This window comes from Protopterus annectens, chromosome 14.part0, assembly GCF_019279795.1.
Source record: "Protopterus annectens isolate FY-2018-M chromosome 14.part0, PAN1.0, whole genome shotgun sequence".
NCBI lineage: Eukaryota > Metazoa > Chordata > Ceratodontiformes > Protopteridae > Protopterus > Protopterus annectens.
Window position 1 is genome coordinate 651419479 of NC_056748.1, and position 16888 is coordinate 651436366.

The window sequence follows — 16888 nt, forward strand, 5'->3', positions numbered from 1 at the left end:
GTAGCCCACTGCAATCACTCCATAGTTACTATCAGTGGTGAATATGCAGTGTACTACCCACATATTGGCTGTTGCCTAGGCATGTGTGTATGGGACATGGGTTGAGTGTGTGCTCTGGGTAATACTGGGGTTGCTAACTGTGATTGCCTGGCCTTGATGTCACGTATGGGTATGGATTTGCACCCCAGTCTCTTGGCTATTTCACAGCTATTATCCCTGTATGGTGGACACTGTGATATATACTAGGGCCACCATATAAGAAATTTGCAAAACCCGCTCCATATTGGGCCCAGGTATCACACACACACACCCACCACCACACAGGATACGAGTTACATACACACACACACACACACACACACACACACACACACACACACACACACCTGTCATGTCTGGGAGTAGAACCCCTACCTAACTAGTTTATTACACTACAGCACTACGCAGTTATAGTACGCGCCACGGAGATTACTGGAGTACTTCTTCCCCAAAGGTGTATATCACATTGGATGACATCAGCAGGATTGGCAAAGTAGGGCATTCAACTCGTAGTGAGTGTGGCTAGGCTAAAATGCATTGCTCCCTACACAGACAGTGACATACACACAACATCCACAACTGACATGTGTGGGTATAGAACCCCTAACAGAGGTCTATATCACACTACAGCATGGAGCTGTTATAGGACGCACCACATGGATTACTGGAGAACTCCTTCCTCAAAGGTGTACTTCACAATGAATGACATCAGCAGGATTGCCAAAGTAGGGCATTTGAAATGTACTGAGTGTGACTAGCCTAAAATGCATTGCTCCCTACACAGACATTGAAACACGCACAAAACATCTAGAACTGCCACGGGTGGGAATAGAACCCTACCAGAGTTCTATACCACACTACAGCAATATGAAGTTACAGGACATGCTATGGAGATTACTGGGCTACATCCTTCCCAGAGGTGTATTTCTAGGTGGATGACATCAGCAGCCTTGCCAAAGATGAGCATTTGAATTGTAGGGAGTGTGACTACCCTAAAAAGCATTGCTCTCTACACAGAGTCAGACAGACACACACAAACACACACACATACACTTGCCATGCCTAGGATTAGAGCAGCTACCTAACTAATTTATCACACTACAGCAGGACGCGCTACGGAGGTTACTGGGTTACAGTTTCCCAGAGGTGTATTTCTAGGTGGATGACATCAGCAGCCTTGCCAAAGTTGAGCATTTGAATTGTAGGGAGTGTGACTACCTAAAAAGCATTGCTTTCTACACAGAGTCAGACAGACACAAACACACACACACTTGCCAAGTCTGGAATTAGAACAGCTACCTAACTAATTTATCACACTACAGCAGTACGCAGTTACAAGACGTGCTATGGAGATTACTGGGCTACAACCTTCCCTGAGTTGTACTACTAGGTGGATGACATCAGCAGCCTTGCCAAAGTTGAGCATTTGTATTTTAGGGAGTGTGACTACCCTAAAAAGCACTGCTCCCTACACAGACACAGACACAGACACACACACAGACACACACACACAGACACACACACAGACACACACACACACACACACACACACACACACACACACACACACACACACACACACACACACTTGCCATGTCTGGGATTTGAACTCCTACCTATTTTATCACACTACAGCAGTACGAAGTTATGGTACACGCCATGGAGATTACTGGGCTACAACTCTCCCAAGGGTGTATTTCACAGTGGATGACCTCAGCAAGCTTGTCATAGTAGGGCTATGGGGAGGGCAGTGTGTGCGCATGGGCCATAACCCCTTCATCTAGAGGTTGACACGCCACATGCGGGCACACACAGGGTCATATTTCACAGGTATGTGTATACAGCTGCTAGATGACTATTTTCTTGTACAGTCATGTTTCACAGCTGGCATGTGCGCCACTAGTCTTTAATGCTGACTGACACTGGTGGCTAGTATCTGCAGTGAGTGACATCTGAACCTCATGTGGCTGGGGCCCTTTGGCTGTGTGCTGTGTGGGACAGGCCTGGATGGCTCCTTGTCACAGACACCCTCTTCCACACATCTATATACGTCTACCTTTTTCTTATTATAGTGTGTTGTCCTTAACATATATGTCTGTATTCCTATCCACTGTGTGTGCAAAAGCATGCGTGGTGCATACTGACGGGTGTCTGCACTAACAACTGCCAGATATGTCTGGTCCACTGGTGTTTGCAGACATGGCCTTCATGTGTTTAAGTGTGTGAGCATGCCCAGTATGGCCTTCTGTATTTAATGTGTGGATCGAGTCCAGGTAGTTTGTACTGCAGTGCTGACCTTGGTGTTGTACACCGACAGGTGGCATGCTGTTTCTGCAGGGTATCCATCAAGCATTTGGCACTGACTGTTCCTACATTTCTGCAAAGGATTGGGGGGGGGGGCTCAGCCAAGTATTTCTACATTTCTACACAGGATGGGGGAGGCACACCTGACTGTTATTACATTCCTACGTAGGGTGGGGGGGCTCACCTGACTACTTCTACACAGGATGGGGGGGTACACCTGACTGTTATTACATTACTACATTGGGGGGGGCACACCTGTCTATTTCTACAGTTCTACACAGGATTGGGGGAGCACACCTAACTGTTATTACATAACTATGCAGGATGTGGGGGGGGGCACAGGTGACACTTGTACACATTTGCTATGACTGCAATGTATGTCAGGTACTCCATTTCATTCTGTAATAACTATCATGCTGACTAGAGGCACACCAGTGTACTACAGATCGTGGCTTTGGTTGCCCTTTCCTTTTTATTGTCGGACTTCCTACCCTTCAGAACTAACATCCCACTGCCTGCCCTGCTGTAGTCTGTCTGTGTAGGCCTGGGGGGCAGGTTAACCATAGCCATCATTCAGGAGCAATGACACAGGCTCTGTTTGGGTTTGTCTACACCTGTCCTGCTGGCTGAGACTGTTGGGTATGTGAACCGCCCTGACTGGCGTGTGTGGGTCATATGGACACACATGTCGCTCAGCAAATTTCTTGCAGTAGGTTTTGTCACCCTGTGTAGTACTGGCTACTATGGTGACTCCAGTATGTGTTACAGATGTCATGGTGCCACTATGGGTGTCTATTGTCTGCTGCCATTACATTCAGCCACCCAATTCCCTTGCATGTTCACATCCATACCATAGATACAGGTAATGACATGACACATTCTACTCCATTTGGCAATTGGTAGGTTGACTGACTTACCTTGAGGGTGTGCCAGACCTGTGGATGGTGCTGGAGGGCTGCCTATGTCGGATGCACATAGTACACTCCCTATACATGATTGAGCAGAGGTAGTGTCATGTCTGGCATTCCTTTTACTGTATGTGCAAGTCAGAGATAGGTGTCATTCCCTGGGTCCCTACTGTGTCAGTGTATATGCTATGCATTATCTCTTTGCCTCAGCCTCAGCATACTGGGCATGCCTCCATTGGCCTACTGGGGCAGGCTCAGGTTGTTCCTCCTCAGAGTCACTCTGTACCTGTGTAGGCCTTGGCATTGGTGGGGGGCTGTGTGGCCCAGCCCCATGCTGTTCCTGCTGCAGCTGTTTCCGCAGGATCATACTGTGTAGTATAGCACATACCATAATAATCTGGGTACATATAGCTGGTGAGTACTACAAGGCTCCACCGGATGTGTCCAGACACCGGAACCGTGACCTGAGCATCCCAAACACATGCTCTATTATAAGTCTGGTCTGTGCGTGTGCCTCATTATAGCGTTCTTGTTCAGGTGTGTGTGTATTTCTGATGGGTGTCATCAGCACAGCTCCAGTGTCTAACCAGCATCCCCCACCAGGTGACAGTAGGAGCTGTCCCCATTGGCAAATCTCTGGTACAGCTGTGTCAGATGCCTTATGTGGGAATCTTCATAGCTTCCAGGGCAGCCAGCACACACATTCATTATAATGCCCTGGGCCCTGGGAATCACATACGACCTGGTAGTTGATGGAGGGGATGCCCCTGCGGTTGATGTAGGCCCTACCCTGATCACCGGATGGTGCTTTGATGCGCATGTGCATGCAGTTTATAGCACCCACTACCTCAGGGTATTCTGCTATTTGGTGGAAGAGACGCATATTGCTGGCCAACACCTCATGGGTGTTGAGGAAATATACGTGCTCACTGGCATGTGCTGACATGGCATCCAGGAACTGGTGGAATACTGATGCCTGTGAGATCTCCATGATATCCCCAGTTGAGCTTTGGGAGGCACCTGTGGCTAGCATTCCTAGGCCTACACATACCTTGGTTCCCACTGGGATGGGTTCCCCTCGGTCAGTTTGGTGTGTCAGGTGTGGCCGCCACAGCTCAACAATTTGCTGTAGGATGTCTCTGTTCACCCTATAGCGCTTCACTATCTCCTGGTAGGTTACCCTGGGTCTGTACACTCTTCTCAGTCTCCTCACTGTGGGTTGATCAGCAGCATTTACATCTTCACCACCCTCAGCCTTTTGCACATGTTGTTCTATGTTGCCTGCTGCAGCCCTTCTCATTTGTAGGTTTGTTAAAAATTCCCCGCTTGTATACACCGGTGGTGTACAGTGTGAGAAAAAACAGAGGGGAAGGTGTTTGCTTAGTTTATAGTAGTGTTCTGGGATGGGCTGGTCTGCTGCCTGTGTAACTGGCTGATTCTGATGCATTTCACCTGCCAGCTAAGCTAGTTTTTCTTGATTACCTTCCTACTGCTGTTTTCCCTTCCCATTGCCTTCCTGTTTAAGCCTGTGTGCACGCCGTGCAAACAGAGTGCTCAAATGTGCATACTGCTGCTATTTCCTGGTTTAACTTTTTTTTTCTTCCTGTAAAACCCGGTGCACGGCACGCCCATCTGCTTAGGCTTTGTAAAGAGTGCTAAGCAGGTTTAGACACACCCCCTAAATTAGCTGTGCTAGGCTAGGAGCAAACCCGAGCCACAGGGCTCCAATCCACTTACAGTATATGCCTGACACCCCCCCACGATGTCACCTAACTCCTAGGTTTGCACCAAACTATTCCTACTCTTACACTGTTGGGACCTGACACACATGCTGGGGAAAACTGGGATTCACTATCCTTCCCCTCATTTGCATAGGATTGCCTGATAATGCATAGTTACATGTCTCACACTGAGCCTCCCCCCTTAGCAACCACTACTCACTGGCCAGGTTGTCTTCTGCCTGCCATTGACTTGCATGGCAAAATAGTGATTTTAGTTAGACCGCTAATAAGTTCATAGGTGGGTACTAGGCTATCTGCCCGAAGGCATTTATAAGCCTAGCCAGAATGTGTTGGCTTTCGCCATCCCCTTAGATTAGTTCCCTGTGCCTCTGTCCAGCAGAGCCACTGAAGTGATCCCAGAGGTAAACTTCCTGTTTCCCATCCACTCGTCAAGGTTTCTTTTGAAGAGTGTTAGCGAGGAGCTCTGCCTAATGTAGATTGGGATCTTGAACCAGAGCATGGGAAGTCTCTGGGACAGGACTCTATCCCTCCAGCACGTCCTATTTATTGTTGTGGTAAGGTTTAGATCCCTAGAGCATGTGGCTCGAGTGGTTAAGGTTTTCTTTAGGTGGAGCATGTCCATCAATTCTGGGTTGGACATGGCCTTGTATGTCAGGCAGAGATCACCTCTGAGTAAGCTGTATGCAACCAAGTACAACTGGAGTTTCTTCAGTCGAGCTGCATAGGGCATCTGTTTGAGGTCATTGATCCTCTTGTTGAGGTACTTCTGTGCTCTTTTCAGCTGTTGCAGGTGTCTTGTAAGGTACATCCCAAATGGGGCATTGTACTCTAAGATGGGTCTGATCAGTGATGAGTAGAGGGGCACAATGACCTCTTTTGATCTGGATGCAAACCCTTTTGTGATTAGGTGGGCCACGTAGAAGGATTTTCTAACCACTTTCGCAATGTGATTATCAAAGGTGAGATTACTACCTACTTGGGTCCCCAGATCCCTTATTACGTCTTCCGTATTTAGGGGACTGCCACCTATGTAGTAGTTTGTGGGTACTTTGTTTTTTCCAGAGGAGATGACTATGCACTTTTTGGCATTTAGCTTGAGGCCATGATTTTGACAACAGGTATCTGTCTCAGTGAGACCCTTTTGGAGGATGTCTGTGTCAGCCGGAGAGTCAATTATAGCCCCTAGTTTACAGTTGTCTGTGAACCTGGTCAGCCATAGTCCTCCTGTGCTTGCCTGTACCTCTGAGATGTATATGCCGAACAGGAGGGGTCCCAGGACCGAGCTCTGGGGAACACCACTTGTAACCAGTTTAGAGACGAACCTAGCTCCCGCAACTGTCACCATGTGGGTTCTGTCCGTGATCCTGTTGGCAACCCATCTTGTGACGTAGGGGTTTATGTTGAGGCTGGTGAGCTTGTCTATAATACCAGAATGGGGAATGGTGTTGAAGGCCTTAGCGAGGTCTAGGTAGGCTGTGTGTACCCACCTTTCCCTCGTCTATAGCCTTGGTAACTGTCTCAAAGAAGTCCACCAGGTTTAGGAGGCATGATCTGCCCTTAAAGCCAAACTGGGTAGGGTCCAGTGTTTGGAGGTTCCCAATGTCTCTGTTAATGAGTTCCATGATGATGCGCTCCATAGCCTTGCAGACCAAGCTAGTCAGGCTTTTTGGGCGATAGTTCCGGGGGTCTGTTGTGGCTCCACCTTTGTGGAGCGGGATAACCGTTGCTGTGCGCCACTCTATGGGTATGTAGCCTGTGGAGAGGCTGAGGTTGAACAATGTGTTTAAGTGAGGGGTTAGTTCGTCTTTGAGCTTGTGTAGGATGCAGCCTGGGACACTGTCCGGTCCCATTGATGCTGAGTTTTTGGCTTTGGAGAGGGCTGTTTTAACCTGAGTGTCTGTGATTTCAGGGACTCTACATTCTTCTGGTATGGTTATGGGTCCTTTTGGGGGTGAGATGGGGGTGAAGTTCGCTCTGAACCCGTCTGCCAGGATGTTGGCGATATCGGTCGGTGCAGTGTATTTTGTGCCATTCTGCACTAACTCCGAGCAGATCTGAGCATTGTCACTTAGATTCTTGACATAGCTAAAGAATGCCTTGTGGTTATCTTTGGAGTCCTTGGCAATTTTTCTTTCAAAGCTCGCCTTGGATGATTTTATGAGGGATCGTAGTTTCTTGCTGATACTGATAAGGGATGTCTTCCTTTCTTGGGATTATACTCTTTTCTGTACTAGTTTCCTCCTTCTATTGTATAGCTTGTTTATGGCAGGAGTCCACCAGACTGGTTTCCTTTTCTTGGAGGAGTGAGTCTTGGTTTTGCTTGGGATGGCATGATCCATGCATTCTTGTAGCTGCCCATAGAATGCATTAGTAAAGGATTTTGCAGCTTGGACAGTGTTATCCTTCAGCATGGGAGATTTGAAACTTTCAACCTCGGTCTTAAGTAACGTGAAGTTTGCTTTTGAAAAGTTTTCATGGTGGCTTTCTTGTCCGGGGGAGGGGGCGGAATATGGATATCCAAAGTGATTTGTTTATGGTCAGATCTAACCAGCAAGGGGTTGACCTCTGGTGTGGAACACCGGTCGCCCATGTTGGTGATGACCAGGTCCAATATGTTGTCACCTCTGGTGGGAGTGTTGATCAGTTGAACCAGGGAGTTTGAGTTTATAAATTCTAGGAAAAGTTGGCAAGGGAGTTAGTACTTGAGTAGTTCTCCCAGTTAATGTTTGGGTAATTGAAATCACGCAATATAAGGGTGTTTGATAGGACCTTTATGTTTCCCAGTGTTTCCAGAAACGTGGAATGGGTGTCCTGGGACATGGTGGGTGATCTATAGCAAGCTACAATTTGAATTGCAGTTTTGCCCATTGTTAGTTGCACGTGGATGATCTCTGATGCATCGTGCTGTGCCACTAACCTGGAGGTGTGGGTATCCTTGATGAATATGGATACGCCCCCGCCTTTTGTATTTCGGTTTGGGTTCTGTGGCCGAAATGTATGGTATGAGTTTTAGGTTTATTTTATTATTTCCCCCCCGATCCCATTTATGCGCCGCTGCCTTATGCTTAAACAGCCGAGATAGGCTAAAAAAAAAAAAAAAAAAAAAAAAGTTGATTGTTGTATTTTTTTTTGTTTGCAATGCCAATGGCCTTATACTTGGCCATTGGCATGCTTGCTACATGACATGCAGCTTTATTTTGGGGCTGTCACAGCTCCGTTTTGGATTCTGCAGAAATGTACTCAGTTACTAACAGAGTACATTTCTGCAGATAGCACTAGTCTTGCACAGACTGTTGCAAGCTTCCTGGATTGCAAAATCACCTCATTTGCATAGATTTCTCCTGCAAATGGGGTGATTTGCATACCAAGGCTTAGTCCATGCAAGATTAATGCAGGAGCGCTCATGCACGCCCGTGCAGGCTGTTACTGGATCGCACGGCAGACATATTGCCTGCTTGAGCTCCTGCACTGATATTTCACTCCGTGCAAGCTTTTGAGAATCCGGGGATGTAAGAAAGACAAAAACATACATTGCTAGTAGTTTATACTTACCAGGGGAAATAGGTCTACTGGAACTCGGGGATGGTGTATAAGGTATTGGACTAGAAACAGTACGTGGTCGCAGTCCTTGTGCAGACATCTCATTAAAATACCTAAAAGAGTTTAAAAGAAAGAAAAGAACAGGCACTTAAATGATGCAATTCAATCTAAACAAAATTTTCCAACATTCAACACGCTCAAATTTAACCACTATTACAAGATTCTGATTACTTGTAGCGTATTAAATCACACACTAGACTGCACTATACCATTCTGAATAAGTAATGTATGCAAAGAAATTAGGTTTATTAACTGCACATCTTAAGACAATTTATTTGTAAAATAAATGTAGCAAAGTGAAATCTATGTTGTTACATTTTATAAGTGTTAAAGGCTTTCCATTATCACCAAGTTGTTAAAACAACTTTATGGTATGCACCTGATTTTACGCTCATATCCCCATATGAATCTGTGAATCAAATCTCCCCTCCTGCCATGTGAAATAAATGAAAAAAACAGTAAAGTTTAGTACATCAGATGAGGAAACAAAAAAAAGTTTACAGTACCTTAACAACATGTACATTACATCTGTATTAGACGCTCATAATAAATGAAGGTTACATACTTAATGATGCACTTGAACTAGTAGTTGCATTCCCTTTACCAGTAGACCAAGACTCTTACCCTCCCACTCCCCTTTATTCACTGTGCTGTTAAGGACTTCTCCACACCTCTGCAAAAATCAACGCAGACATTAACACTCGAGCCACAGAACTCTAGGAAAGAGGGAAGGCAGGAAACATACAGAACTACCAATCCAGATCTACCGCTATGGTAAACTTGTAACATTCAAATCCAAGATTGCAGTTACATTCTCTTTACCAGCAGGATTGAGTCCCAAACTAATCTTGGGTGGATCAGAGTGCCACAAAGGACAGTGACACTGAAAGCAGACCTGGATCTACAGACCACATCCAGCTTGTAGTGTTTTGTTAAAGTAATCAATGATGCCCATAAAACTGCACTTTTGTAGCCACTGCTCTCACTGACTATGCCCTCTGGCATTTGCTTCCTGTATTTGAGGCAGCAGATTTTTATACAATCAGATAACCATTTGACAATGATCATTTTGTCACCTGTTTGCCCAGTAACTTCTTGGAAAGTTAAATGAATAACAGAATCTTTTCAAAAAAATTTGTACTGTCCAAATAAAATCTGAACTGCATATGCACATCCATATAATGTAACAGATATTTGCAATTATTAAGAGTAGTTTGGGAAGAAAATTTTATTCAAGCCACAAAACTGCAGGTTAAGTTCAGTAGCTACCTTAGACAAGAAAAGGGACTGTTTTTTGTAGACACTGGACTTTCGGAAATAGCAAACAGGAAGAGTTAGCTGACATGTCTTGCAGCACTGACATTTTTCTAGCCTTCTGCAGGACATAAATTTCAGATGTGCAGAAATGCAGATTTAGATAAAGATTTGTTAAACCTAACGGAACAAAATATACACCCTAATGGACCTAACGGAACAAAATATACACCCTAATGGAGTACAAAATTTTTAACTGTTTGATGTAAAGGGAAAGCATCCTTTAGAAAGGTTTTGGAGACATTTAGGGAGGCCAGAAAGGGAAACATGGCTCATGGATGAAAATCAGACATAGTTATTGATCTGTTAACGTTCACTAGACAGCTACCCAGATTCAAAAATGGTGCACAGATGAACAACAACAGATAGCATTGGGGTTGTGAAAAATACTTCATTTGTTTAAAATTTTTTTGTTGTGCTGGGCCACTTGTCAGAAGACATGATTCAGACAATATGAGCTGGGTATGCAGGTCCTTGGCCATCATTATAGTTTGAGAAAACATGCAGATAAGATGCAGGGAATGAAGGCCTGGGTGAGACTTGCAGGATGGGAAAGAAAGCATTGCTCTGAACAGCATCCCTAAGGCAACCTTCCAAGAAAAACAGTTGCAGCATTTGAAATTGGTTGGGGATGCAAACCGCTCCCAGCAGAGTTTACTCCAAAGCCAAAAGAATGTTCTGGCAACAGTTTGGTTGAAAAATCACTTGTGAGGCATTAGTAGGCAGCAATTCAGCCCATCTCCTAAAGAAATGGCTTGCTTATGGATGTCAGTGGTGATCAGAAAGTGACTGAGTGATGTGCAGCGAGGCACCTCCATGCAACAAAATTCTTTGGACCATCTGCTCCTGTAACAAGCCCCCCATTCAAAAGCACAGGAGTTTGTGGTATGTGAGAAAGAAAGTCTGCTAAGGGAGAAACTGGCATTGCGCATCCAAAACCAAAGATACTCCTTGCACTTGTCTGAAATGTTTATTGGAAAGCCCAGGGATCTGAAAGTTGGCTCCACTGACCTCTCAAAACTCACTGCAATACTTTCATGTGTATATGGACCTGATTTACCATGTAAACTGAAGAGGCTATCAATCTTAAGGTTATGAGACAAAGGGAAGCCAGAAAGTACAGCTGAATAAGAACTCAGCATAATAGTAGACATCCGACTAATCAATGTTGCAGTAATACCAACAATCAGGACATCCTGACAAGGACAGATGTACATTTAATCAGCATGCCTAGGTGTCCATCTCATGCCACAGATATCCTATGTATGACCAAAGCCCAAAGATGCCTGGGGGTACATAAGGGATGTAAGGGCGCAACATACGTCTGGACTTTCTTGTCCCAGACCAAAGTACTGAAGCAGAGGCAGCTATATAGAAACTTACATGACAAGAGGAGAGTGGGAAGTAATGGGTTACCTTGGCCAACAACAGAAAGATAAGAGCATGGGGGAAAACAGTGTGAGATGTAATACTGCAACATTGATCAGTCAGACATCGACTGTTAAGGTCAACTCTTAAAAAACTGTACTATGTCCATCCTTGAATCACTGTTGCAGTATTAAAGTTGGGAGACTCCTAAAGCTACCTCAATTAAAAAGGATGGAGGACAGAGGTGCAGTGCCAGGTTCTAAATTTTCTTGATGTGTACATCTAGCAAAGCCTCTCTTCATCTGGAGAAAACATCAATCATGTAATGAAAAGAAGACCAGGTAGCTGCTTCTAGGACAGATCTAGTATCTAGACCTTTGAAGAAAGCATCAGAGGAGGCAACTGCTCTCAAGGAATGGTCTTTAACCAGTGCAGAGAACTGTTTTCCATGAAAAGAATAACAAAAAGTAAGTGTAAGTGTCTTAGAAGTCCTGACAGAAATTGTTTGCTAGGACAATGGGGGGCTTAGCTTCTTGCTTTCAAAAGAAACAAACATCTGATCGGATTTTCTATGATCGCTGGTTTTTATTAAGGTAAAATTTGAGTTGCATATGAACATCAAAATAGTGCAAGAATTCTTCACTTTTGTTATCAGAGAATGGAAAAAAAAGGTAGGAAGGTTGACAGACTGACTTATGGACACTTCGTCGACCACCTTAAGCATAAAGGCAGGATTAGTTCTAATAGCTACCCTGTACTTGTGGAAGGTGAGAAAAGGTGGAGAGACCATTAACGCCTGCAGGTCTCACATCTTTGCTGAAGTCAGAGCTACAAGCAAAACAGTCTTCCAAGTACAAAACTTAAAAGACAAGGAAGCAGCAGGTTCAAAAGGAGCAAGGACGGGCTTTTTCAAACACCCAGCTTTGATCCTAAGGAAGAATAGCTCTTTCTGTAAGTCTAGTGTGGAGGATACCTTTCAAAAACTGACCTCAAAACATGTAGGTAGTGGTGAATCTCAATGTTGGCTAGCAGGCAGATATGAATGACAAATGTGCTTTGATAGAAGAAAATGCCACTCCAGAATGGAGCATCACACACAAATAATGAATGTTAGATACCCATTTGATAAGGGTCCTACTACTTCTTGAGGTATCAAATAGAAAATATTTTCTATTTGGAAATATAACATTTTCTACTGTCAGCTTTTCTAGCCCCCTGTAAAACTTGTAGCATGTCCTTTGTGAATTGGTGTCTGAATGGAATTAAAACTGTATCATCCATGCAGTTAAGCTTATCGTTTAGAGATAGGGATGTATTAGACTGCCCTTGTGTTGTGTGAGCAAGTCCATCTTGTGAGGTGAGCTGTGAAGTTTGCTCCTCGTCAGGTAAAAGAAAAGGTGAACAAGTGTTATCTAGGCTAAAAGAGAGTAATCAAAAAGATGCCTGGAACTTTGGGAATCACAGGAAAAGCATAAAGGAATTTCCCTTTTGTAAGACATCTGCTTTTCTTGCTTCTGGGGATGATACTGTTGAGCAGTACAACCCAAACTGCCTGTTGTGGGTGGAGGTGAAAAATCTATTTGGCAGTAACCCAATGATGGACCTCCATGTTTAACATCCATTCGTGACTGTCTGCTTTGGATATGGTCAAAAGCTCTGTCACTGTGCTCCTCTAGGAGAAGATGTACACTGACTGAAGGAAGAGACGGTACTATATGGCAATGCCCCAAGCTACAGTGGCCAACCTGCACTACTAGCCCACATCTTGTTTATATACCACATAATTGTGATGTCATCCTTGTAGATTCCTGGGGTCCAAAGACTGAAGTGAGAGTGTAAGACCTTTCATTTCTTTATACTGATATGGTCACTGTTGTTTCTACTTGACAAAGCACCCTGGATATTTGTGTTCTTGGAGCATGCTTCCATGACAGGTGGGATGGATCTGTGCATAGTTCCTGGCAAGGGTGAGAGACCAGAAGAGGCGCTACTGGACTGAGCAAAATCTGGCTGATCTACCGTAAGAATTAGTTCTTGATTAAGGGCAAGACAGAAATTTAGAAGTTTAGAGGATGGCAGTGCTGAGTCCAAAATGACTTGAGAATTCACTGTAGCATTCTCATGTGGAGTCTGGCAAACCATACCATAGGAATTGTCGGTACCATATACCCTACAGCCCTCAGAATCCCTCTCTCTTGCTAAAATCACATTCAGAGGATGAAGGGACTCAAAATACTCAGAAACTGGACTTTTGTCTGAAGGAAGAAAGGCTGCCACAGGGGAAGCACCGAGTCTGCATCCAAGGAAAACTATATCCTGGGATGGGGACAACAGAGACTTCTTGAGGTTTAAGGTGAAACTTACACTATGTACGAGGTCCACTGTAAAGTGTAAATCTTTCAGCAGTCTCTCCTATAAAGAACCCTGAAAGAAAACATTGTCAGACGAGGGAACATTTTGACTCCTTGATGTCTGGAAAAGGCAACAACAGGAGCAAGGCACTTAATGAACACCCTTGGGGCAGTGGAAATATCAAAGGGCAAGGCAGAAAACTGAAAGCAAAATGAGGATAGATAAATTCTTAAGCATTTCCTGCAGTCTTGGTGAATAGAAATATGTATCTAAGAGTCATTTAAACCAAATTTGAACAAGTAAGCTTGAGGAAGGAACACTGGGAATAAGGACTGAAGTGTCGACATTATGAAACTTGGTACTTTGAGAATGGAGAGGTCCTGAACGGATCTCCAGTTGCCCTGCTTTCTGGGAACAAGATAAATTCTGGAATAAAAGCCTCTTTCCAGCTGAAGAGGAGGAACAAACTTTATTATACCATGAGCAAAGAGGTCCTAAATAAGAGGGAAGGTGAGAGGAATCTGGTTTCAAGAAGGCTGAGAAAAACCCAAATGATGAGAAGGAGCAATCCAAGACATTCTGTAGCCTTTTTTGATGATGGGAAGGAGTCATTTGTCTGTAAGTCATGGATTGCCAAACTGGGAAAGACAGAGAAATATATCAGGGAAAGAGGAACGGACGACTGGCAAAAGTGAGGAGGGGGAGGTAGAGGACAGTTATAAAGAACCTGTTTGTCAGCAAATAAAGGTTTAGATCCTTGGAAATCCTCTTGGGATTTTTTTTTCACTGGACATTTTACCCTTTCGGGTTGTTTTTTTTGCTCTTTTCAAAAAGGGGTGGTGGTGGTAGTAGCTTCTGAATGGTAGCTCCTTTGAAACTTTGTTACAGGAGATAGAAAGTTCTGCTTGAAATTCTGCATTATCTTATTGGTCCTGTAAACTTCTAAAGTCTGCATCAAAAGGACCAAAATGATGTCCCTTACTAAAGGGGGAGACAGCGCTTAGCTTTGACATCCTTAGGAAAATACTCAAGTCCAGACTAAGAGCAGAACCAGTAGTAGCTGCTCTGGATGAGGCATCAGCGTCATAAGAAGTGCACTTAGTGCGTCTAGCCACTTGTGTGCAGAGTTTAGTTGGGACAAGGCAGGCAACTTTTTGTCTGACACTGGGAAATTCGACAATACCTTGTTTAAATCTCCTAAAATAGAAGATATTTGGTCATGTGAGTAACAATTAATGGCAAAAAAAGAAAAAAAAAAAGATATGGTGGCAGAAGTAAACACTTCCTTGTCACATCAATCCAGATAGTTGCTGCCTTTGTCACTTGGAAGAAGGAAACAGCTTAGTAGGTCATAATATATTTTCTGCATGTCTGACATGAAAACGCTGCATCATTATGAGAACGATATCTCCCAATGGAGAGTCAGGAGATAAGGCGACATCTTCTTCAGATGCATAGCACACAGGGGGATGAATCTGTGAGGAATACACCAGACAGTCCAAATTGGATTTAGAATTTTCATCTTCTGAAATGGAATCCCTATGCCTCTTAAGAGGAAATGCTGTAGGAGAAGCAGCAGAGAAAAATCTGACAGGGCTCAAGAAACATGATGGCTTTGAAATGCCCCTGAGAAAAATCATGAAACTCCTTTGAGGGTCCTTAAATGTCTGCTGAGAGGAAGAGGTTCTGACGCCCCTGCACTGGCCCAGTAATCAAGGAGCCTCAATCTTCACCACTGACAACAGTGAGGGACGTACACACGGGGAGAATGACAAGTACATAAACACAGTAAAGTGCAATTTACATTAAGAGCACACAGAGATCACAGTCAGCCTGAGGCTGGTTTCTCCCCCTTTCTCCAGATCCCCAATAAGACTCCCCACTGGAACAGCTATAGGGTTGAGATCTAAGTTGAGTGGCCAAGCCAAAACCTCCAGCACCCTCTCTGTCCAACCAGTGCTTCGTGTCCCTGCCCAAGTAGCTGACACACACGCACTTTGAAATTTGATTGATATACAAACACACACACACACAACTGGGAAAGGCTGACACAGGTTTATTAGCTATACCCCCTTCTGCCCAGACTATAAGGTAGTTTTGACTGCCACCAGCCAACTCTTTATCAGCTACATAAGGCCCTTAACAAAGGGTGTCCAATCCTACTGTGTAATGTTACTATTATCCAAATAATAGTCTGACCAAGATCAAGGCTATTTCGGAGTGGCCTGTACAGTGTCACCAAACAGATATGCAAGTACTCTAAGAGCTTAAATATGTCTCACAAATATCAGTCACAATGATGGGTTTAAACATATTTAATAATAAATAACAAAAGAACAGGACAATACTCATAACACAAACACAGTTACTTCAGAGTTCAAAATCACAGGAAATATTTAAAACAACATTGCAGGAGAGTCTCAAAAAAAAACATCTAAGCTATGCTTTACAATATTCCTATCTGAATCTAAAAGAGTTACTATGCCCTAAAACTAACTTACAGCAAGGCAAGTGCAGAAGGTGGTGATGAGTGAATGTTCTTGCTAGGTTAAAGACAAAATACAAAAGCACAGTCTCTCTCACAGAGAGTTCTTAAATTAATATCAAATATTACTGTTGGATACTGCGGTGGTGGTGCTGCGGTAGCATTGTCACCTTACAGTAAGACATTGTCCTGTTCGATTCTCAGCTAGAGTGCCTTCTGTGTGGAGACATGCGTGAATGGGTGTACCTTCGTTGAAGGTTGTGCGTCAGGGCTGGCAACTCGGCACATAAAAATCTACTGCCAATCATAAGTGGACCGGAGTTCCGCTGTGGCGACCCCTAACTGGGAAAAGCTGAAAGATACAACAACAACAACTGCTGGGTTAGCTTGGATGACATCACTTTTTGTCACCTGACTTGAGTTGCCAAGCTAACCCCCACCCCCAGTGTAGCATTTGATATCTCCTCGTGAAAAATACACCTCTCTCAGATGTTTACAGATCCTGGAAGTCATAAAACACTTCTGCATCTCAAACCTAGTAATTACTTCTCTTCCAAGACAATACAAAAACTTCTAGCTCTAGACATTGTGCCTGCTACTAAACTGAAACTGAGAGAGAACTTTTATAGCACAATCGTAAAACAGTTTAATTTCAACTTATTTTCTTGAAGTTTTGCAAGTTAACTCTCTATGATCTACTTTCTACTGTTAAAACGTATACATTTACATAATTACAATAGTTTATATACATTTCTATTCTAAGCCAGCTCAGTACT

General features: G+C 44.0%; 1 protein-coding gene across 1 annotated transcript in view; it reads right to left on the reverse strand.

The window, feature by feature from the left end:
* Window positions 1-16888, reverse strand: part of CCDC6 (coiled-coil domain containing 6) — a 1452251-nt gene that overhangs the window by 126015 nt on the left and 1309348 nt on the right. Inside the window, exon 7 of the mRNA XM_044056399.1 lies at window positions 8546-8646. Within this exon, the coding sequence (XP_043912334.1) occupies window positions 8546-8646 (101 nt within the window). The remainder of the gene's footprint in view (window positions 1-8545; window positions 8647-16888) is intronic.